At 49.9% G+C, this 24,130-nt stretch overlaps 2 gene segments (V, D, J or C); both read right to left on the bottom strand.

Annotated features, from left to right (window-relative positions):
• Positions 1–11,475: 11,475 nt before the first annotated feature.
• LOC119244482 (immunoglobulin lambda variable 3-9-like) lies at positions 11,476–13,625 on the bottom strand. The segment is given in 3 exon segments: positions 11,476–11,552; positions 12,919–13,215; positions 13,580–13,625. Coding segments are annotated over 3 exon segments (420 nt in total).
• Positions 13,626–20,089: 6,464 nt separating this feature from the next.
• Positions 20,090–20,573, bottom strand: LOC119244485 (immunoglobulin lambda variable 4-3-like). The segment is given in 2 exon segments: positions 20,090–20,412; positions 20,528–20,573. Coding segments are annotated over 2 exon segments (369 nt in total).
• Between the last annotated feature and the right edge of the window lie 3,557 nt (positions 20,574–24,130).

Below are 24,130 nucleotides of genomic sequence, written 5' to 3'. Positions count from 1 at the left end.
GGTGGGGTCCCTGATCCTGCTCCCTGAGGCTGAGGCTGGGCAGGTTCCTCCCAGGCCTGTCTTATCCCCTTGCTGGAGAGAGCTGCTGGGTATGCAAATCAGCCAGGGTCAGGCTGCTGCTTGGGGAGTATTGTGGTTTCAGAGAAGACTCAGGGATATTATTTTTAGAGTCCCCACCCTCAGCTTAGGGATTCTATTCTCTGCTGGTCTTGTGGTCCGGTTGAATCTCCTCCCCAGACTCTGTCCTGGCCTCTGTGCTGGAAGCCCCTTCCTGGGCAGAGCTCAGGGTGGAGTCTGTCTGTGTTTTCTGGTTCTGGCCTGTAGGTGCCATTAGGAGGCTTAGTGGGGGGGTTTTCACCCCAGAGCGCAGTACCGATAGCAGACAGAATAATCCTCTTCCCTTGCACAGCACACGTAGCATCATGGAGGTTTTAAATATTCTTCTAGGTTGCTTGAGGCTGGTGATGGGATTGTGCCTCGGTATCCCCAAGTTTGCTTAGGTCAGATAGATATTATGTCCTCCCAGGAAATGCTTGGTGACCCCTGTGCAAACTCTAATGGCAGCTGAGATGAATGTTCACCCTAACTAAGTGTATTCCATTAATGTATAATATATTACTAATAAAAGTTTCAATTTATATTATAGGCAACAAAAGTTTTTGCAGCAATCACTGGGTGCCAGGCTCTCCTCTAGGATGTGGATGGTTTTCTGTCAGGGCAGGAGGGTCTCTGAGCAAAACGTAGGAGGCGGAATGTGTGAGTACAGAGAAGTTGGGTGTGAAGAAGCAAAGTCATTTTAGCTCGTCCGGCTTGTGTGTGTTTGGGAGATGATTCCTGATGTGTCTGACCTTGTGCCAGTGAAATTGGTAATTCAACAATTTCAACAAGTTGTGCAACAAGTCTGAAAATGGTGCATAATTGTTAAGGATGGGACTGTAGGAAAATGTTACTGAATTACTCTGGTGTTCCCTCATAGTGACTAAACCCACTGTCATATCCTCCAGAGTGTTTGAAACACCCTGACACATGTGGCTCTTTCCTGCCCCCTGGTGGGCACTCTGCACTGGCTGCAGGGGGCTCCAGGCATCAGCTGCCTGGGTGTGCATTCAGAGGCAACTTCTCAGGTGGTGATTCCCTGGTCCTTGGGCTGCACTTTCATATGTGGCCTCTGTTGACCTCTATGTCAGGGACAGAGGCCTCAGATCAACAAGGAAAATATGAGCACGTTTACTTAGAGGAGGGACGTGCAGGACTCACCTGAGACACACCTGGAAGAACTATCAGGTCACAGGGTGGCACTGGGGAGAACAGGAGTCAGGGAATGGCTCTTCATGGTGCCAGCTGTGTGTGCAGTGCCATCATGGGGCCTTGGGGTGACTGTACCCAAGACAGACAGGAGAACATCTCTCCAGGAAATATATGTCACCCTCACTCCAGTCTTGGACACATTCCTTCTGGTCTATGGCATGAACATGGCACTGTCCCTGCTCTTGGGAGTTTCCATATTGTGGATGGAGCAGAGCAAGAGCATCGCTGGTTTTCAGACACAGCAGATGGTCCTCATGAGTCCCCTGTGTGTTGTCTCATCTATTAGAAAGCTGAACACTGTTCACAGGTTCCTTGACTGGACTGACAAAGTGGCCCAGTTTTAGCTGAAGTGTGATAAGTGCCAATTGACCGTGATTCTTTTCCATGAAGATTGGTGTGAATTTAAGGGTCATACTGTATTCATACAACAGCTTTCCCCTCGAATGAGGATGTGATAGCTGCAGCTGCAGCAGCCACTCCCAGCTCTTATGTTAACAAAGGAAAACAATGTCTCCATACGGCGTGGTTAAACCAGAGAATAAACAGGATCTGGGATCTCATGGAATGGGTGGTTCTCTGTGGAAAAGCCATCTCCCTCCAGAGTTCTTGTAGGATAAAAAAAATGCTTTTTGTATTTGCTGTTCATGTAAAAGATCTGTCATTTCCTGACCATTGATAAAATGATTCATAGAAATCAATCTATTAATAAAAGTTATGGTAAGGATGAGCAACCAGGAAATTAATATCAGATAAAAAATGACCAATAGGTGTTGATGATGACAGGCTGGATAGGGGCCTTTGGAGCTTCTGTCAGGAGAAAAGATGGAACAAGTAGTAAGAAGTGTCTCCAAAGACGCTTGATTCAGTTTCTGTGAGGATGAAGCCAAGGCCAATTCACCCTCACAATCGTGGACCTTCAAAACTTATCTAACTCCATATATGTATATCTTTTTCTTTTCAAAAACAGGGGTTCCAATCAAGGTTATTGGCCCCAGCCCAGTACTGCACAGAGCCAGTCTGCAGGGAGATGTGCTCCCCTTCAAGGCCGGTGAAGGGACACTGGGCAGTATCTGAGAGTGGAGTGTTGGGGCCTGGAGCCAGGTCCAGGAACAGAAGCCTGAGGCAGCAGAGCCCAAATGCAGAGGCCTCTCTTATGAACACTGCTTCGGAGAGTCTTCTCATGCTCCTGGAGCAGAGATGAGGTCAGACAACCTGAGCATGTGCTAAACATGGATGACCTTCTGCTAATTTCTAAACCAGTTGATACCAAAACACCCCTACTCAAAAGATAAATTATTTGGGGGAAAATAAACTCTCCATGTCTGGACTAATTTTTGTCTGACTAGTGAAACTGTGTTAGGCTCATACTTTGTCAGCCCTGACTTTCCTCCTTTCTTCCGTCACTGCCGTTATCCTGTCTTAGCTCCCAGATGGGGGAGGCAGATGTGAGCCTTGAGTCCCCTGTGTCCTTGTCTGTCAGCTCAGAAACAACTCTTTCTATTGTCAGTAGTCAGAGTCAGAATATTGGCTTCCATGTGTGCTGGCAGTGAGACCGTTGCTCTGCAACAGGGAACATTCTGGGTTTTCTGAGGATGAAAGCCCATGACACACTCAGATGTCTATGATCAAAGTCAGTTCAGTCCCACTGTGACAGGTTTTCATGAGAACTTTGGGGTGATGATCAGTGTGTCGTCAGGGGGAATCTGCAGGTGACACATCCGGGTCTCCGGCAGCAGAACAGCATAGAGGGGACTTCCAGGACCAACACTGTTTTGTCTCAGGTGGGTTGAGTCCAGCCCCTTAGTTGATCCTGTTGGGATCCTGGGCTGAAGACAGGGGATGGTCACCTACCCGCTTCTTTGTACTGATGCCCATAATGTGGCCAGGTGAGGATAAAGGTGCTGCCTGTGCATCCTGTCCTGGGCTCTCTTGTAGGTCCACTAGTAACACCGTGGGTGGCGTGTGTACTAGACAGCAGAGGCCGCACCGATATGGACAATGATGTCCGGGGTGCAGTGTTACTCAGAGGCCAGGAAGGTGTTTGGCTGGAGACTGGAACAGGTGCCCAACGGGCTTGGCATCACATGAGATCACACAACGCTGAGGAGACTCCATAATGTAATAGACCAATATTTGAAGACAGAAAAGGTGATTTTTGAAATTAAATAAAGAAATGGGATTTATCTCTCTTGTGGGAAAGTTTTTTAAATTTTTCACAAGTATGAAATTCAGCCAGACTTGAATGAAATACAGTCACCTTTCGTATCTACATCACTTATTTTGAGATATAATTCAAATACATTGTTTTAACCATGAAAGTCAATATAATGCAGTAGGTTTTGGTATCTTTACCATAGTGCTATGATCACTACAATCAGTTTTACATAATTTTAGCACTAAATGAGCCCCATCATCCAGCTCCTGCCTCCAAACACGCCAGTTCAAAGCAACTGTCTTTCTTTTTATTCTATTCAGGGCTTTTATACAAGTAGAGCCGTGTGGTGTGGTGTGTGGTCTTAATGCTGACTCCTGTCATTGCACAGCATCTCCCGGCTTCAATCCCACTAGAGCATGGAGCAGGATTTCATTCCACTTCATGGCTGAGGAATATTCTATGCTATGGACACACCACGTTCAGTTGATCCATTCATTCATGGACAGATTTTGGGGTGTTTCCACCATTTGACTATTTGGAATACTAATCCTGCAACAAACATTTTATAGGCATTTTATTGACATCATTCTTTCTGTTTGTGCAACGCATGCTTTCTCCTCTCAGGTGTAGTCCTCGTGTACAACAAACATTTTTATACAAGTTTTCTATGGGTATATGATTTCACTTTTTGGGGGGGTTATGCTGCTTTTGGATCATATGTTACCTTTAGAATTAGTCATTAGCGCAATTTCCAGGCTTTTTACCAAAGTGACTGTACCTTTTTCCATTCTGCTATGTATGAGGTTTTCAATTCCTCCAAATTCATGTTATCACTAGTTATTATCTGTTTTACTTGCAGTTGTTGGTGTTTAAGTGGTGCCTAAGTTTGTTCTGAATTGCATTTTCTTAATGACTGGCAATAGTGAGCCCATCATGAGCTTATGGCTGTTTGCACATTTCCCCACAGAAAGATCTCCTTACTATGATTAGCTCTCTCATAAGGGTCATGTTCTTCTGTCCCCCATCTTCCTGGTGCTCTGTGATTACCTGGACCATCACTACCTGTTTGGGTCCTGAGGGTTAGTCATGTGCTGGTGATGAGTGTCCTTCTGGAGCGCAGTTCCTGTTTCCCCAAGTTGTGTGCTGAGCTGAGCCCCTTCATGGATGTGCCACCTTGTGCTGTATCGGCACACTGGCACTTAGGATTTGACTCCAAGCCTGCACTCAGGTGTGTTCAGGGGTTTGTGCTGCGGGTGCAAACGTGGCCCATGGCTGCCTGGTGTAGCTGCAGGATGTGTCTTGTGAGTCTAGGTTGCCTGCTGTGTTGCCCGCTAGGTGCAGCCATGGGCAGAGCTAGCTGCCAGCTGCAGTGTCACCAGCGAGGTTCGCCGTTTTGGAGAGAGCCTGCTTGCTAATAAGTTTGCTGCATGTGCTTTGGGACCACTGGGCTTCTGGCAGGGATGGCTGCAGAAGTGGCACTGCCTCCCCGTGGCTGTGGGTTGTGGGTGTGGCATGGACCAAGAGGTGGGTCTTGTAGTGTGACTGGAGCCTCTCACCTGATGGTGTGTGGTGCAAAGGCTGGGCCCACTGGATTGCAGGAGGCGGCTCTGGAGGCTGGAGGCTGCTGTGGTGAAGGTTTGGGAGCCAGGCTGTGCCCCCCTCTTGAAGACTTGGTTGTTGGGGCAGTGCACACACACATGCTGAACAGGTTCATTGTCTCAGCCTCCAGGCTGTGGAAGAGCACAGGTTCTGGTGGTGTCCACTAGTAGCCAGCACGTGGGAGATTGAGTGAATTTGCTAGCACACAGGAGGTTGTTATCAGGGCCAGACCTGCTTATATCTGCCATGTGTGACCCCCGTGATGGTTGCTCCTTAGCTCCAGCAAGGTTGGTCATTTCCACGGGAGGGCAGAGCCCTCAGGAGGGACTTGACTTCTGGGTCTGCTGTGTGAAGGGTGGGATCCAGGAAGACCCCGCTACAGTGTTATCAGCAATGTTGTAAGAGGCTGCCAACAAGGTACCAATAGTGATCCTGGATTATATTTTCAAATTCCTGGACTCCCAGGCCCATGCTGTCAGGTGGGTGTCAGAGTCATTTTCATTCACCAGCAGGTCAAATGGCATCCAGACTGGTGTGATTACTTTTGTAGGGTAAATAAATTTCAGGCATTTTACGCCACTAGCCTCCGTGGCTCTCATCTGCGGCCTTGATCCTGTTGGCGCAGAAGGTGGTTGGACGCATGGGTGAGAGGCATGCCTGCCTGACTGTGGGCACGTGGAGTAAGGGTGTGACACGCAGCAACAGGTGTGCAACCTGGCCTAGAGGTCAGTGTTATGAGGGTGGCATCACTCAGAGAAGGACAACACTACGAGGGAGACCTGTGAGGCCACAGAGGGGACACGAGAGAACGCCAGCGAGGGCCCAGAGAAAAGCAAGCTCAGAGATTCCTGGGGATTGGGGGGCTTGTAGCCTCCTGGCCCCGCAGTCCTCCTGCCCACCCTGGACATGGTTGGCCACTGCACTTTGAATCCCAGGCTCAAAGTCAGTCTGGTCACAGGTCTCCAGGGCTCAATCCTTGTCTCTGTTTTCTCCTTGGTTCCTGTGCTCACTGTGTGGCCTCAGTGCGGCAGCTTCAGGCGCTTGTCTTCATGTTTTAATCCAGACTTGCAGAGCCGGAGCCAGGCGCACACACACGTCTGCATGGAGCATCTTCAGTGTAAGTTTTGGGAAAAATCCTGCAAGGACCCCTGTGCTCCACACTACTCAGCAGTCACCTTCCCAGGACAAGAGCTGCCTGTGGTCTCCTCCTGCCCCTGCCCCTGTCATTACCTTGACCATGAGAATCGCGTCTCATGGGCACGTGGTCCCCGTCTGACCTGGGGTTGGCAGTGGCAGCTCCCTCCCTGGTTGGGCACCATTAAGAGAACAGAGAATGACCTTCATCTGCCTCCCATTTACATTCTCATCATCACGTCTACATCTGCCTGCTCATTCATAGGAGGCTCCTGTGTCACTTTATTCCAAATTATCACCCACAAACCCCAGGTGGGCATGGATGTATGAGACGTAAGTGGAGTGTGACACATGTCCCTATAGTCCCCTGACGCCCCCTCCTACAGTGGAAGGACTGCAGGAAACCCCCACTGGAGGGGTGCATGGAGACCTTGTTTGGGACACAGTGACTATAAAATTTCAGTCAGAATAACTGGTCACTGGAGTGGGGAGGAGGGGGAGGGTCTCTTTGCCCCATGACTCTGCCATCCTGGTCTCAGGGCTCCCTGCAGGACTGAGCCCTGATGTCCATCTTGGGTCCTGTTCCCTGCTCCCTGACCACCCCTCCCCAGCCCCAGCACCCCTTCCTCTCCTGCCCACTTAGGAGTCACCCAGGCCACAGGCAGCTACCAGACTCCCTCGGAGCTATAACCTTGTGAGATTGTCAACAGGGGTCTGGCCTGATGCTCTCTGACCCAGCTAAGGTCAGGGCCTGGGACCAAGGACCCTTAGTCACTATGTCTGCTGTGGAGAATCAGCACGTCCAGTAGCTAGCTCCCCTCCCATTCCAGAACATTTGAGATGGGTCCCCCACAAGGTTGAGATTTGGTGGGTCTACATTTCTACCGTGAGCATCCATCTCCCTCATCCCTAATGCCGGCTCCCTTGATGTTTCCTGGTCAGTCCTATAAAGTCCTGTGGGCGGGTGTGGAGCCATTTTCAGCATCACAAGCTGATAATCTACCCCATTATAGATGCCAATGAACCCCTATTCTCCTGCTGCAGACCTTCTCACAGGCTCTTTGACGCCCAACTAGACCCTAGTCTGGACCCTCCATGGAGCTCAGAACTCTCTGTCCAGCCTCCCTCGGAATCAGATGTTTTCTGCAAAACCTCAGTCCTGACAGGAGTCCTGTTCCCTCCATGGGGACCAGGAGTCAGGACACTCCCTGCAGACAATTCGCTGAAACTCTGAGTCTCCACACTCTTCTCTGAGCAGAGCCCATGCTGTGGGCACAGGGCTGTGAGCCCTGGGGTATGGTCATTGTCCACACCCTCTCTCAGGGTCTGGATCCTTGTGTCTCTCCCAGCATCACCCCACAGGCCTGAGGGAGGACACAGATGCTGTGTTGTCCAATGACCTCAGTCATGACTGGTGTCCCTCGGTGCCCTGCTCTCTGGGAGGAGGTCAGAGCCACAGGGACGGAAGGAGAAGAGTGAGGATTTCCGGATCCTGTAGAGGGATAGGGAGTAGCTCACCCTGAGCCCTGTGGGTTAGAGGGGAAGGGGAGGGAGGTTTTGTCCTCACTTCCCCTTAGTCTGTGTCACTGTGGCTTAACCGTATTGCCCACCAATAGCATAGCCTGCGCCACAGTAATACTCAGCCTCGTCCTCAGGTGGATGTTGGAGATGGTCTAGTAGTGGTCAGCCCCTGAGCTGGAGCCTGGGAAGCAATCAGGGATCCCCTGCCCATTGCCGTGGCTTCCATCACTCTTCACATACATCACATGCCGCGGGGCCCTCCCTGGCAGCTGTTGAAGCCATTGAATGATGTAGGAACTGTGCTCCCTGCTCAGGGTGCAGGTGAGCTTGGCCGAGGCTCCCAGGGAGGCAGATGCAGAAGGGGTCTGGGTCAGCACAGGCACAGCACAGAGACCTGGAAGAGAAGATTCCAGAATCATGGTGAATGATATTGGCAGGAGTTATGGGAGAGCAGAATCCCTGAGTGTCTGGGCTGCTCTGACCTGAGGAGACCATGAGGGGCAGAGGGTAGAAGGACACCCAGGCCATGGTGGAGGCTTCCAGGAGCTCTGCCCTGAGGCTGCCCAGCTGCACTGGCCTCTTCAGGCTTCTCTCTTATCCTCCCTGCCTGCAGCTCCAGGAGGTGGAGCAGCCAATGCAAATCGCTTCTCCAGTCACCAGAGTGTGTGTCTCCATCTTGTCTGAGCCCTGAGCCTAAGGGCCTCAGCTGATCCCGACCAAGGTCTCAGGTCCCCATGGCCAACTCACACAGAATCTGTGTTTTCTGCCATGGAGGGAGCAGGAGGAGGGTCCCCAGATCTGGTTACAGACCAACTCAGACTTAACTGGGAATCAGATTCCAGCACTGTTAGCAGCTGAGTGTTCACTGCATAGACTCAGGGAGGACAGATGCCTGAATACAGAAGCTGGGGTCCTGACAGGAGGGCTCAGGAGGCCTGTGATGAGGGAAGGAGGTAAACATGATGCCTTTCATGTTTCCACATGGGAATTCTGGGACAGAGAATCGGCTGTGGGCTCAGTCACTCTTCTAGTTCTGACTTGAGTAAGTTGCACATCACTCCATGCCTCTGTTTCCCCATCTGAGAAATGTGTGAAATGAGAGCAATTATTCTCAGTATTGAGGATTTAATAAGTATGAATTATTTTCAATAGTTAGACATGTGTTAACAACATAGAAATTTTTTCTTCCTCCTCTATTAAAATTCACATCCACGTATCTCTTAATATAAACATGGATACTGAGCACACAGGAATAAGTAAAGTGAAGGAAATAAAATATTTTGGATTTGACACATTGACATGGTTTTTATTTAACTGTAATACCAATTTGCACAGGCACCACACACACTCACACTCATAAACAGGCTAACCTATTTAATGCCCTTTGCATAGATAGCAGAAGTAATATCCTCTCAGATCCCTGTCCTATTTACTGGGCCTTTATGCCCATGGGCAGGATCATGGTTCCCTAATGTCCTGGCAGAACGAGGGCACATCTGCCTCATGCTTGACCAGACTCTGTGCAGACTTTTATTTCATTACCATTGTGATACCCCATTCTGAGAGAGGGGCCCTCATCCCATAGATCTGCAAACCTGTCCTGATGAGAATATCACATAGCCTGGTGGGCAGATGAGGCCTGAGGAGGCTCAGGGTGAGCTGCTCTCACTGAGGTGAGGCAAGCTGGGGCACAGGTAGCAGAATCACCTGATTCTGATCCTTCCAGTCGGTCCACAGAGGTGCCTGGTCTTTGCAAGATGGGTCATCTGGAGACAGACACTGCCAAGGGAGTTTCCATGGAAGAAGGGGGCAGAATCCACAAGCTGAAGAACACAGCAAAGTAGCCATTGCTGAAGAGAGGCACAGACCACATTCTCTTCACAGTACACAAAAATCCAAACAAAGCAAACAAAAACCAACCTTGCCAATGCTTTCATCGATATTATCCTCAGACCTGAGTCAACACATCTCATTTGTCAGCCCCTAGTATGTGGGTCTCTGTCACTGCAGTCCTAGAACTGACCAGTCACCCCAAGAGCCTTCCCTGTAGGTATCAGCTGTCTATTCTTCAAGAATCTTCTGTCTCTGGCATCACCAGCCCCAGGGTTGAATCTGCTGCCTGTGCTTCTCTCCCTCAATGTCTGACTAACCTCCCAGGAGCCTGTCTCCAGCACCCAGTCAGCAAACCATCCTCTGTGGTCGGACATCCTTTGTCCCCCTGCCTGTACCTTATGGGGACATATTGCGGAGCAATTCCCATGGTCACCATGTCCTGTCCTGTCCCACAGAACAGTCTGCTGTTTCCATGTGAGTTGTCAGCATGACTGTATAGAATTAGGCACTTGTTTCCTGGGTCTTGTGCACAATCTGAAATTTCGCAGTGTGTGATGTAGTTGTGCGGAGGGGTGACCTGTGCTGAGGGATTTCCAGGGTGTAGTGTCCTGAGAGAATGTTCAGTAAAGTGTCTCACTGGGTCTTTATCTTGTGGATGGATCCATGGAGATGGGACTTTGGAACATCACACAGAAGGATCATTTTCTGTTTAAGATGTCGTATCAGTTGCCCAGGGACTTGAGGACAGGGGGTTGTCATAATACAGGAGGTGCGGGTAGGGAGCGATTTGACAGCAGAAGTGGCCACTTTGATATAGGACTCAGGCCTATTCAGGATTCACTGAGGGTTACCCCTCTCCCTCATAATTGGGTTGTTTATTTCCTTGTTGCTGAAGGTGTCCTATTTTTATTTTTTGTGCCTTTATTGTTGCCAACAAGGTCTGAATATTTTTAGGCATTATTTCTTCAAAGATCTGTTCTACCTACACAACCCAAGCTTCTCTCACTATCCCCTCAATTACACATGCTCGCTGAGTTCGACCTCCAACTCTAAGATAATCTGGTTATTGATAGTATTTATTGCCTTTGTTTCTTTGGATGACTGTTGTGTCATCAATTTCAGTAGGTTTTCACTTGTAGCATCTCCTATGCTGTTACTCCAGACACTGCATTGTTTACTCTCAGATATTTAGTTTCAATTCTAGGAGTTCAGTTGCCATCTCTTACATGGATCTTCTTGTCTTCACCTAGCAGGCTCCCTCACTCCCTGGCCTCAGGAAGGTGGACTAATGCAAAATTATGACTTCTGGTACACTCTCCAAATTGTGTGTTCTAAGCATCTTCAGAGAGTAAATGACCATAGCGCTTCTTACAGCTCATATGTCCTGTTCTGTGCAGGGCATTGTGATAGGGCACCAGGTGTGGTGAATTTCCTGTTAGGTCCCGGGTGCTTTGCATTCCCTCTCCCTGTGCTTTTGAGAGACACTGGAAATTCTGTTTTCCTGGGCACAGGGATTTCTATTTTCCTTTACACTGTCTAGGTGGCACCTGAGCAGCCTTTGATTTGCGTGAATCCACTACATGTTAAGACGAATTCTCATGATTTCTCAAACTGACTTTGGACAATTGTCCTCTGCCTGGGGAGCAGGCAGTAGTGATGGGGTGGGGGTGAAATCTGTGGGGGTTAAGCTATTGTCCTTGGGTGGGTCTTCTGCCTTGTATTGCCAGCAAGGCACAGAGCAGGTTTTCTATGATCCAAGAAGATGGGTAAAGGAGAGTCCTGGAGCCCTCGGTGGCTTTTTCAGGCTTTGAGCTTTTCACATCATTTGTAGTGCAGCAACCAGGTACATGGCAGGTAGGAATCCCCCAACCCCCCCCCCACCCCGACAGGTGTATGTTTACCCTTTCTGTGTTCTCTGCATTCTCTCATGGTCTCTGTTCCTCTGCTCCTGCTGCTGTTTCTCTGTCTCCTACCACTGTCATCCCTGTGACACCGCCCTTCTATGCCCAACCTCTCAGCCCACGTGCGCCCACATATGCACAGCCACACCCTACTCCAGGTGTCTGCCATCAGGCACATGTGCATGCTCACAGGTGTGGGTCTTAGATGCCAATGGTGGGAGGGGGGAAAATCCTGACCATTTCCTCTTACCCTACACTCCTCTAGCAGTTTCCTCCCACACTATCTTATCAGGGCTCTTAGGAAAGTTTCCAGACTCTGCAGTGGTCTCTGTGCTGTTCTTTGGCCTCCTAAGGTCATTTGACACGCAGGTCCATGCATCGGTTTTGGGTGATGGGCAGGAAGGATACGGCAGGTAGAGCAGACACCGCCATATGTGCTTATAACTGAGACTCAGCTGGGAGACCCTGCAGGTTCCTCCTGACGGAGGCGGGGCCTGGGACCTGGCATCAGGGCATCATTGGCCCTGAGTCTCTCAGAGAGGAGGCATCAGCTGGGAAAAAGCTTCTCTAGACGAAGGACTCCCAAGAGGGCACATTGGTGAGCAGCCAGCGGCCCCCAGCAGTGTTGGGGAGGTGCTGTGTGTCTGTGTGTGTGTGTGTGTGTGTGTGTGTGCATATGAAGACTTAAGAGGTCCTACATTCATTCTCCAGTGTCCACTACAATGGTTTTCTCTATTCTAATTTGAGAGGCGCACTGGAGTGTGCTACTTCAAGAGGTTGGGGAAGGTGGGAGGTTCTGGGGATTCATCAGGACATTTGCCAATACTCCCAGTCACCACGCTAAGGACATCAGAGGGCCGTGACAACTTGTTAAACACACAACACAAGGCGTCCATGACGCTGACTTGGCCGTGAAGCCTGAGGGGCCTGAGTTGCACCTGAGCCTTGTCCTGTGTACCCTCAGGTTTCAGACCAACATCTGAGGCCCAGGAGCCACATGACTCCCATATCAAGGCACTGCTCACATCTAGGCCAGCAAGTCATATGTTTGCTTTGCTTCTGCCCTTCCCTATAAAGGCCTTTCCTCATTTCCCTTGCAGGAGTGTCCTGACTGTGAAGTTTTGTGTTAATCTCTCAAATATAGTGACTATTTCTTGAGTGACTCATTTTATGTTTTAACACAACAGAGAAATGTTCCTCTCTCTGTCCTTCATGTCATCGCTGTATCTTCATTCAAAGACTTGCTCAGGACACCCTGCCCTGAGCCCTAATCCACTCCTGACACACACACTGGAGATCGGCCCGGGGTCTGGCGGAGTGGGGGGGGGGCATGGGGGCTCAAATCTGGGGCCCGGGTCAGAGCTGCTCATGGCTGTGTCTCCATCTCCCTGGGGCTGCAGAAGAGTGTGACCTAGATAGGAAGGGGGCTTGTGTCTCACTTCCCCATGGACCCGTGTCACTGTGGATGATCACTGCTGCTGTCCCACACCTGACAGTAATAGTCAGCCTCATCCTCAGCCTGGGCCCCGCTGATCGTCAGGGTGGCCGTGATCCCCGAACTGGAGCCAGAGAACCGGTCAGGGATTCCTGAAGGCCGCTCGTTATCATCATAAATGACCAGCACAGGGTGCTGGCCTGGCTTCTGCTGGTACCAGTGAGCCCTTTTACTTCCAATGATGTCTCCCTGACACGTCATCCTCGCCGTCTCTCCCAGAGACACCGACTCTGAGGAAGGCTGAGTCAGCTCATAGGAGACCACAGAGCCTGCAAGGGAGAAAGGAGAGGGGTGTGAAATGTATATCCTATTCTCAAGAGTCCCCCACCCTCCTTAGACTGAGGATCCAGGATTCTCTGGTTTCTAGGGTGCGCCCTTCCTCAGCACAGTCCCGATGTCCCATGAACCTGCTGGTGAATGGAGGCCTCAGCCAAAGAGAAAACACTCCCCTTCTCATGGCAGCAGAAGCCCCTCAGACTTACACCAAAGAGCCTTGGTATCTAAGTACCCAGGTTCCCTTCCTGCACAGGATGATGAGCATCCTGGCCCTAAGGCAGCCCTTGCTGAGCTCAGAGTCAAGGCCAGGCTGACCCCAGAGCCCTGGGGTGGGATGCAGTGAGCTTGGTAAGGTACCTGTGCAGTGAGCCAGGAGGCCAAGGAGGAGCGGGATCCAGGCCATGGTGGGGTTCCTGATCCTGCTCCCTGAAGGTGAAGCTGGGCAGGTTCCCCCCAGGCCTGTCTTATCCCCTTGCTGGAGAGAGCTGCTGGGTATGCAAATCAGCCAGGGCCAGGCTGCTACTTGGGCAACTTTGTGGTTTCAGAGAAGACTCAGTCCCCAGAGACTTGGGGAGGGAGGGGTGATTACTAGAGTCCCCACCTCAGCTTAGGGATCCTCTTTCTCTGCTGCCTCATGATCTGGTTGAATCTCCTCCCATTGTTCTGTCCTGGCCTCGCTTCTAGGGTGCTCCTTCCCAAGCAAAGCTCAGTGTAGAGCCTGTGTTTTCTGATCCTCATCTGTAGGTGCGTTTATGAGGCTTGGTTGGGCCACCCCAGGTGCAATACCTGAATGTAGAAATGGAATGTGCATCCTCCCTGGAACAGCTCATATGGAGTCATTGATGATTTTAAATTTTCCTCCAGGTTGCCTGAGGCCGGTGATAGGGGCTGTGCCTCAATATCCCCAGAGTGTGCTCAGGTCAGATAGATGTCATGTGCTCCCAGCAAATGCTTGGAGCCTCTGTGCAAACTCTAAGAGCAGCTGAAATGAATGTTCACTCAATTTAAGTATATTTAATTGCTTGGGAAAGGTATTAATTAATAAATATCTAAATTTATAAACAAGGGAAAAACATTATGGGCATCCATGGGGTGCCAGGCTCTCCTCCAGGAGACGGATGATTTTGTCTGGCAGGACAGGAGAGTTTGGGAGCAAATGAGTGTGGGGCCTCTTGACCACAGAGAAGGCAGGGGTGAGGGCAGTGGCTTCATATTAGCTGGACTGGGTTTCTGTGTGTTTGTGGGGGGCAGGGAGGAATTACTGTTGTGTCTGAACCTGTGCCAGTGAAATTGGAAATTCTGAAGTTCAGATCAGGGCATGGGATATGAAGAGGGCACATGATTGGCAAGGATGACACTGTAGGACAATGTCACCCATTACTCTGGTGTCCAACCCTCCTGTCACAGCCACTAGGGTGCTTAAAACACCCTGACACATGTGGCTCTTCCCTGCCCCCTGGTGGCCACTCTGCAGTGGCTGCAGGAGGCTCAGGGGCATCAGCTGTTCAGGTGAGGATTCAGAGGCAGCATCTCAGGTGGTGACTCCCTGATCCGTGGGCTCGTGACCCAGGGGTGAATTCCTGTTCCATATGTGGCCCCTGTTTACCTCAAGATCAGGTATAGCGGCCTCAGCTCACCCGTAATTTTCTGAGCATGTCCCATTAAGAAGAGGGACGTTCAGGACCCACCTGAGATCACCTGTAAGGACTGTCAGGTCACAGGGTGGCACTGGGGAGAACAGGAGTCAGGGAGTGGCTCTTCATGGTGCCAGCTGTGTGTGCAGGGCCATCATGGGGCCTTGGTGGTGACTGCACCCACGATAGACAGGAGAACATCTGTCCAAAAAATATTAGTGACACCATTTTAATCTTGCACACATTCCTTCTGGGGTCTAAGACATGAATATAGCATTGTTCCTTCTCTTTGACATTCCCATAGTGTGGATGGAGCAGAGCAACAACACAGCTGGTTTTCAGAACAGCAGATGGTTTTCACTAATCTCCTGTGTGTTGTCTCATCTATTTCAAACCTGGACACAGTTTACAGGTCCCTTCAGTCTGGATCAGCCATGTGGACCAGTTCTGGCTGAAGTGTTGTAAGTGTCATTTGAATGGGATTCTTTTCAATGAAGCTTTGCTGTGAATTAAAGATATCCTTGACTCATACAGCAGTTTTCTCTTGAATAAGGATGTATAGCTGGAGCTGCAGCAGCCACTCTGAAGTCTTATGTTAACAAAATAAGAAGGAAAGTCTCCACAGTGGGTTGGATGAACCAGAAAATAAGAAGAATCTGGATCTCATTGAATTGGTGGTCATCTGTGGTCACCTGCCCTCCTCCTTGTACTGGCCACACCGACATGAACAATGATGCCCGGGGTGCAGTGTTACTCAGTGTCCAGGGAGGTGTTTCACTGGAGACTGGATCAGGCACCCAGAGACGTTGGCATCACTTGAGATCACACACCGGTGAGGAGACTCCATAACTTTATAGAACAGTATTTGAAGAAAGAAAAGGTGACTTTTGAAACAAAATGTCAGAAATGGGATTTATCTTTCTTGTGGGAAAGTTTTTTAAATTTTTCACAGCTGTGAAATTTTGTTAGACTTGAATGAAATACATTCCACCTTTTCTATCTACACCACTTATTTTGAGATATAATTCAAATACATTGTTTTAACCATGAAAATCAATATAATGCAGTAGGTTTTGGTATCTTTACCATAGTGCTAGTATCAGTACAATAAATTTTACATAATTTTAAGACTAAATGAACCCCATTCTCCAGTTCCTGCCTCCAAACACCCCAGTAAGTAAGTTTCTCTGTCTTTCTTTATATTTCTCTATTCAGGGATTTAACAAGTAGAGCCGTGTTGTGTGTGGTCTTAATGCTGACTCCTGTCATTGCACAGCATCTCCCGGCTTCAGTCCCACTGGAGTATGGAGCAGGATTTCATTCTTCCTCGTGGCTGAGGAATATTCTGTGCTATGGACACATCCTGGTCAGTTGATTCATTCATTCATTGACAGATTTTGGGGTGTTTCCACCATTTGGCTATTTGGAATACTAATCCTGCAACAAACAGTTTATATGCATATATATTTGACATCGTTCTTTCTGTTTGTGCAACACATGCTCTTCCCTCTCAGGTGTAGTCCCTGTGTACAAGAAACATTTTTATATAAGTTTTCTGTGCGTATATGTTTTCAGTTTTTTGGGGTGTATGCTGTGCACAGAGTTTTTAGATCACATGTTACCTTTAGAATTAGTCATTAGAGCAATTTCCAGACTGTTTACCAAAGTGGCTCTACCTTTTTCCATTCTGCTATGTGTGAGGGCTTCAGTTCTTCCAAATTCGTGTCATCACTAGTTATTATCTGTTTTCATTGACCACGCTTGGTGTTAAAGTGGTACCTAAGTTTGGTCTGAATTGCATTTCCTTGATGACTGACCTTGGTGAGCCCATCATGAACGTATAGCTCTTTGCACATTTCCCACAGATAGATCTCCTTACTATGATTAGCTCTCTCATAAGGGTCATGTTCTTCTGTCCCCCATCTTCCTGGTGCTCTGTGATTTCCTGGACCATCACTACCTGTTTGTTCTGAGGGTTAGTCATGTGCTGTGATGAGTGTCCTTCTGGAGAGTGGTTCCTTTTTCCCCAAGTTGTGTGCCGAGTGAGCCCCTTCATGGAGGTGCCACCTGGTACTGTATTGTGGTGGACTGTGGGTAGGGCTGTCATTCCTCCCAGACACTGGCACTAGGATTTGACCCAAAGCCCCCACTCAGGTGTGTTCAGGGGTTGGTGCTGCGGGTGCACATGTGGCCCATGGCTGCCTGGTGTAGCTGCAGGATGTGCCTTGTGAGTCTAGATCGCCTGCTGCATGGTGCCCACAGGGTGCAGCCAAGTGCAGTGCCAACTGCCAGCTGCAGGTTCTCAAGTGAGGCTTGCTGTTTTGGTGTGAGCCCCTCGCTGGTAGGTTTGCTGCAAGTGCTGTGGGGCCACTGGGCTTGTGGAAGGGGTGGCTGCAGCACTGGCACTGCCTCCCTGGTGCTATGGGTTGTGGGTTTGGCATGGACCAAGGGTGGGTCTTGTAGAGTGACTGGAGCCTCTCACCCTGGTGGTGTGTGGTGCGTGGGCTGGGCCAACTGGTCTGCAGGAGCCAGCTCTGGAGGCTGGAGGCTGCTGTGGTGAAGGTGTGGGAGCCGGAGGCTGTGCTCCCTGCTGAAGACTTGGTTGTTGGGGCACAGCACACACACAGGCTGAAGGGGTGCGGTGTCTCAGCCTCTGGGATGTGGGGGAGCACAGGCTCTGGTGTCCACTACTAGATAGCACGTGGGAAATTGAGTGAATTTGCTAGCATACAGGAGGTTGTTATTAGGGCCAGACCTCCTTGTCTGCCATGTGTGATTCCCGTGATAGTTGCTCCTTGGCTCCCAGCGAGCTTGGTCATTTCCATGGGTGGGCAGAGCCCTCAGGAGGGACTTGCCTTCTGGGTCTCTTGTGTGAAGGGTGGGATCCAGGGAGGCACCAGCTACACAGTTATCAGCAATGTTGTAAGAGGCTGTACGATGGTACCAGTGGTGACCCTGGATTATGTTTTCAAATTCCTGGTCTTCCTGGCCCCTGCTGGGATTAGGGTCAAATGCTGATCACCAGCAAGTCCAATGGCATCCAGATGGGTGTGATTACTTTTGTAGGGTAAATGAATTTCAGGGTTTTCAGGCCACTAGCCTCTGTGGCTCTCATCTGTGGCCTTGATCCTGTTGGTGCAGAAGGCTCTTGGGCGCATGGACAAGGGGCATGTCTGCCTGACTGTGGGCACCTGGAGTAGGGGTGTGACACGCCTCCATAGGTGTGCAACCTGGCCTAGAGGTGTGGTCAGTGCTATGAGGGTGGCATCACTCAGAGAAGGACGACACTACGAGGGAGACCTCTGAGGCCACAGAGGGAACACGAGAGAACACCTGCGAGGTCTCAGAGAAAAGCAATCTCAAAGATATCTTGGGATAAGGGGCTTGTAGCCTCCTGGCCCCGCAGTCCTCCTGCCCACCCTGGACATGGTTGGCCACTGCACTTTGAATCCCAGGCTCAAAGTCAGTCTGATCATAGGTCTTCAGGGCTCAATCCTTGTCTCTGTTTTCTCCTTGGTTCCTGTGCTCACTGTGTGGCCTCAGTGCGGCAGCTTCAGGTGCTTGTCTTCATGTTTTAATCCAGACTTGCAGAGCCGGAGCCAGGCGCACACACAAGCCTGCATGGAGCATCTTCAGTGTAAGTTTTGGGAAAAATCCTGCAAGGACCCCTGTGCTCCACACTACTCAGCAGTCACCTTCCCAGGACAAGAGCTGCCTGTGGCCTCCTCCTGCCCCTGCCCCTGTCATAACCTTGACATGAGAATCGCATCTCATGGGCACTTGGTCCCCGTCTGACCTGGGGTTGGCAGTGGCATCTCCCTCCCTCGTTGGGCACCATTAAGAGGACAGAGAATGACCTTCATCTGCCTCCCACTTACATTCTCATCGTCACGTCTACAACTGCCTGCTCATCCATAGGAGGTTCCTGTGTCACTTTATTCCAAATTATAACCCACAAACCCCAGGTGGCATGGATGTGTGTGATGTCCGTGGAGTGTGACACATGTCCCTGCAGTCCCCTGACTCCCTCTCCCACAGTAGAAGGACTGCATGAAACCCTCACTGGAGGGGTGCCTGGAGAACTTGTTTGGGACAGAGTTACTACAAAATTTCAGTCAGAATAACTGGTCACTGGAGTGGGGACAGGGGGGAGCTTCTCTTTGCCCCATGACTCTGTGATCCTGGTGTCAGGCTCCCTGCAGGACTGAGCCCTGATGTCCAACTTGGGTCCTGCTCCTCTGCTCCCTGACCACACCTCCCCAGCACCCCTTCTTCTTCTGCCCACTTAGGAGTCACCCAGGCCCAGGCAGCTACCAGACACCCTCGTAGCTATAACCTTGTGAGATAGTCAACAGGGGTCTGGCCTGATGCCCTCTGACCAGCTAAGTTCAGTGCAGTGAACAGGGGCACTTAGTCACTATGTCTGCTGTGGACAATAGTGTGTCCAGTCACTGCTCTCCACCCATTCCAGAACATTTGAGATGGGTCCCCCACAAGATTGAGACATGGTGGGTCTACATTTCTACCGTGAGCATCTACTCTCCCCCATCCCTACTCCTGGGCTCCCTTGTTGTGTCCTGGTCAGTCCTATAAAGTCCTGTGGGTGGGTGTGGAGCCATTTTCAGCATCACAAGCTGATAATCTACCCCATTAGAAACCCCAATGTGCACGTATTTCCCTGCTGCACATCTTCTCACAAGCTCTTTGATGCCCAACTGTACCCTAGTCTGGATCCTCCATGGGGCTCAGAACTCTCTGTCCAGCCTCCCTCGGAGTCAGATGTTTTCTGCTGAACTTCAATCCTGACAGGAGTCTTGCTCCTGCCATGGGGAACAGGAGTCAGGACACTCCCTGCAGACAATTCACTGAAACTCTGAGACTCCACCCTCTTCTCTGAGCCGAGCCCATGCTGTGGGCAGAGGGCTAGAGCCCTGGGGTATGGTCATTGTCCCCACCCTCTCTCAGGGTCAGGATCCTTGTTGTCTCTCCCAGCATCACCCCACAGGCCTGAGGGAGGACACAGATGCTTGTTGGCCAAATGGTCTTAATGATGACTAGTGTCCCTCTGTGCCCTACTGTCTGGGAAGTGGTCAGAGCCACAGGGATGTAAGAAGAGTCAAGATCTCAGGATCCTGAAGAGGGACGGGGTGTAGCTCACCCTGAGCCCTGTGTGCAAGAGGGACAGGGGAGGAAAGTTTTGGCCTCACTTCCCCTTTGTCTTTGTCACTGTGGCTTAACCGTATTGCCCACCAGTAGTATAGCCTGCGCCACAGTAATACTCAGCCTCGTCCTCAGGCTGGATGTTGGAGATGGTCAAGTAGCGGTCAGCCCCTGAGCTGGAGCCTGAGAAGCGATTGGGGATTCCCTGCTCCTTGCCGTAGCTTCCATTACTATTAACATACATCACATACCGCGGGGCCCTCCCTGGCAGCTGTTGAAACCATTCGATTCCATAGCTGCTGTGCTCCCTGCTCAGGGTGCAGGTGAGCTTGCCTGAGGCTCCCAGGGAGGCAGATACAGAAGGGGTCTGGGTCAGCAGAGGCACAGCACAGAGACCTGGAACAGAAGATTCAAGAATGATGGTGAGTGACATTGGACAGATGCCTCTCGTGACTGTGTATTAGCAGGATATACTGGGGAGGGGACCCCTCAGTGTCTGGGCCGCTCTGACCTGAGGAGACCATGAGGGGCAAGAGGTAGAAGGACACCCAGGCCATGATGGAGGTTTCCAGGAGCTCTGGCCTGAGGCTGCGGGGTTGCACTGTCCTGTCCATGCTCCTGTCTTATCCTCCCTGCCTGCAGCTCCAGGAGGCGGGGCAGACAATGCAAATCTCTCTCCAGTCCCCAGGGTGTGTGTCTCAGTCTTGTCTGAGCCCTGAGCCTAAGGGCCTCAAGCTGGTGATTTCATGAGGGCAGAGGAAGGGTAGGTGTGGTTCATTGTGGCAGTTGATTTTACAACTGAGGTGTCTTCAAAGGGAGCATCAGTCATGCCCAATGCACTGGAGCACAGCCCAGTGTCTGGACTGGTTTGTGGCCCAAAATCAGGACCACAGTGTCCCCTGGTGCCCAGGATGAATGTCATCCTGCATGTGCTGACAGTCACCAGCATGACTGCTTCTGAGCCTGATGGAGACCAGGCCCCGGGTGAGTGTGACATGGGCTCCTCACCAGACACTCAGAATAACCCGCTGCAGCCTCTGCTCCTGTGTCTTAATGGGGAAAGAGGGAGACAGTAAGTGATTTTCTCAAAATAACCAGGACAATAGGAGTGGGTTAGAGGTTTGAATTCCTAACCTCGGAGCCCATTATTCACCCTCCTGCCCTGACCCTCACCTGGCCCCAGTTCATTCTCTTTTCCTCATCCCAGCACTACTGGCCCCTCCTGTCAGGACCCAGCTTCTGTATTCAGGAGTCTGTCCTCCCTGTGTCTATGCAGTGAACACTCAGATGCTCACAGGGCTGGAATCTGATTTCCTGTCAAATGTGAGTCTGTCTGTGCACAGAGGTGGGGACCGTCTTTCTGTTCCCTGTGCACAGACAGCACAGACCCTGTGTGGGAAGGACAGGGGCCTCAAGATGCCTGGTCAGTCTCCTCGTGTCAGGCTCTTTTCCTCTCAAAAGAGTGTGAGGATCTTCTTCCAAATGGGTCCAGGCCAGGGTGTTAGAACTGTCAGGAGGAATAGAAGTCATTTCTTTTTAATGTACAGTCTGAGAAGTGCACTTTCCCCTAATGTCCTGAACAGCTATATTTGCCCTCAGGCTCCTGCTGCTGAAAATGTATAATGTGACTCACTGACACAAGCTGAGACGCTGCACCTGGACCCCCTGAGAGGCCCCTGTGTCCCCTGGGCATAGACACCCCTGACACGCTGCCCCTCCCAGTTGTGTGTGAAGAGGTGAATGAGACTGGACAGGGCCACGGCCTCAGGCCCGTTCATCCTGCTCCCTGCCGAGCACCCCACACAGCCCCTCCCCTGATGCTTCCTCCCCTCCACGTGTCCCTCAGAGCTGCTGGCTTCTCAGGGCCAGTCCGCACACCTTCACTTCTGGGTCTCATTGCAGCGTGTGGCCATTTGTTAGCACCATCCTGGGAGAATGGACTTTCCTGAGTGACCTGAGCTTGGGAACGCGTCGATGATCTGTCTGTGGAGAGGACAAGTCATTAGACTTTGGAAACATTTCCTCATGATCAGCCACCACCTAGATCTATTCCAAAATATAACTTTATGATTTGTTTCGGGATTACTGAAATGACCTTCCCTCTGAAAGGGATTCTTCTTCCACAAGCCAAGTAATTTACAAGGACACAAAAGAGATTGTGAGGCTAGTACAAGTCCACATGCCTCATACAGGCCCAATTATGTTCCCTTATGGGAATTCTGGGACAGAGAATCACCTGTGGGCTCAGCCTGTCTTCCAGTTCTGACCTGAGTAAGTTGCACATCACTCCATGCCTCAGTTTGTCATGAGATACCTGGGAGTGACCTTCTCACTGAAAGGGATTATTATACCACAGTATATGTAGTTAACAGGACACTTGTCATTCCTTATGCTGACTCATAATACAAGTGTTTGATGCTGACACTCAGTGTTTACATTATTATTGTATTGACTGTCTTGTCTTTGAGAGCGGGATTCGTGTGGACACACGTTATAACAATTCCCTCATTGCTGGGTGGCCTCAGGATCGTGGTTTGTGTGGAGAGTGGAGCTGTCATTCTACCTACTGAGGCCTCTGCTTCAAGGGACCCTGTGTCTGCAGGGACAGTTGCCTCAAGAAAACGTACCCTCCCCCTGGCTTGGTTCTCCTGTGTTGACCTCAAGACACAGGAGCTGTGGAGCATAAAATGTGGGCAATCCTGGGAGAGATGTGCTGTGGTTCTGAAATACCCTCCACATTTAAGAGACTAAGTATAAAATAATGTAAATACAGTATATTAATACTGAATGCATATGAAACTAAAATGTTTTTTGAGTATTTTAGTTAAAATTAATATGAACTACTTCTACCTGGATCTCTATCTTTTATTTATTTATTTATTTATTTTTAAGATTTATTTATTTATTTATACAAGCACTGGGTACAGTCAGAAGCGCGGGAGGGTGAGAGGATTCACCAGAGCCACAGCGGGGAGCAGAGTAGGCAGAAGGACCGAAGTACACTGCTGAGGGGAGCAGCGGGCGGCAGGAGAGGTCTGCGCGCCATGCGGGAACCTCCTCCGGTGGCCGGGGGGCAGCCGGGGATTGAACCGGCGCTGCAAGAGGCTGCGGGCAGATTTGCAACCCAGCGCTCAACTGCTGCGCCACCGGGGAGGCCCTGGATCTCTATCTTTTAAATGCATAAACTGTAATATTTGGATTACATTTGTGGTTCACCTTTTATTTACATTAGACTGAAAGGCATGCCAAAGCCCCACTATCAGTCACTGAATTTGTTTTTTATTTATTTATTTATTTATTTATTTATTTTTTAAATAATAAATTTTATTTTTATATTCCCCATACAATTGCAACCCCCCCATTCTGACCCCAATCCCTCCCCTCCCGCCCCCCACTCCCACAAAAGTGTCTCTGTTTCATAGTTTTTTGTTGATTCTGATTTTCACTTTCTTATAGTTATTCATTTTCCTGGTCCCTTATTTAAGTTTTCTAGATTCCTGCTATGAGTGAGACCATCCGGTATTTTTCTTTTTCTTTTTGGCTTATTTCGCTGAGCATGATCCCTTCCAGTGCCATCCATGTTGCTGCAAATTGCATGTGTTTATCTTTTTTGAATGCTGAGTAATATTCCACGGTGTATATGTACCACATCTTCTTGATCCAGTCATCTATTTTTGGGCATTTGGGTTGTTTCCAAAGCTTAGCTATTGTAAACAGATCAGTCACTGAATTTGAAAGGCAGACACCCCAGCAGACATTAAGGAGAGACTGTGTCTCAGCTCTGAAAGCACATGTAGAGCAGCATGTAGGATAGTTTCTTTTTCACCACATCCTTGCCAACATTTGTTGTGCTGGTATTTTTGATATGTGCCATTCTTACTGGTATAAGGTGGTATCTCAGTGTGGTTTTGATCTGCATTCCCCTGATTATAGGGATGTTGAACATTTTTTCATATGCCTCTTGGCCATTTACATTTCCTCTTTGGAGAAATGTCTTTTAAGTTCCTCTGCCCATTTCTTGACTGGATTGTTTATTTTGTTTTCTTGAGTCCTGTGGGTTCTAGGTATATCTTTGCTATCAGTCCCTTATCAGCTGAATGGAGTGCAAAGATTT

This window comes from Talpa occidentalis, unplaced genomic scaffold, assembly GCF_014898055.3.
Source record: "Talpa occidentalis isolate TD23 unplaced genomic scaffold, MPIMG_talOcc4v2.1 talOcc4.14, whole genome shotgun sequence".
In the NCBI taxonomy this organism is placed as follows: domain Eukaryota; kingdom Metazoa; phylum Chordata; class Mammalia; order Eulipotyphla; family Talpidae; genus Talpa; species Talpa occidentalis.
This window is presented reverse-complemented; position numbering and strand designations above follow the sequence as displayed.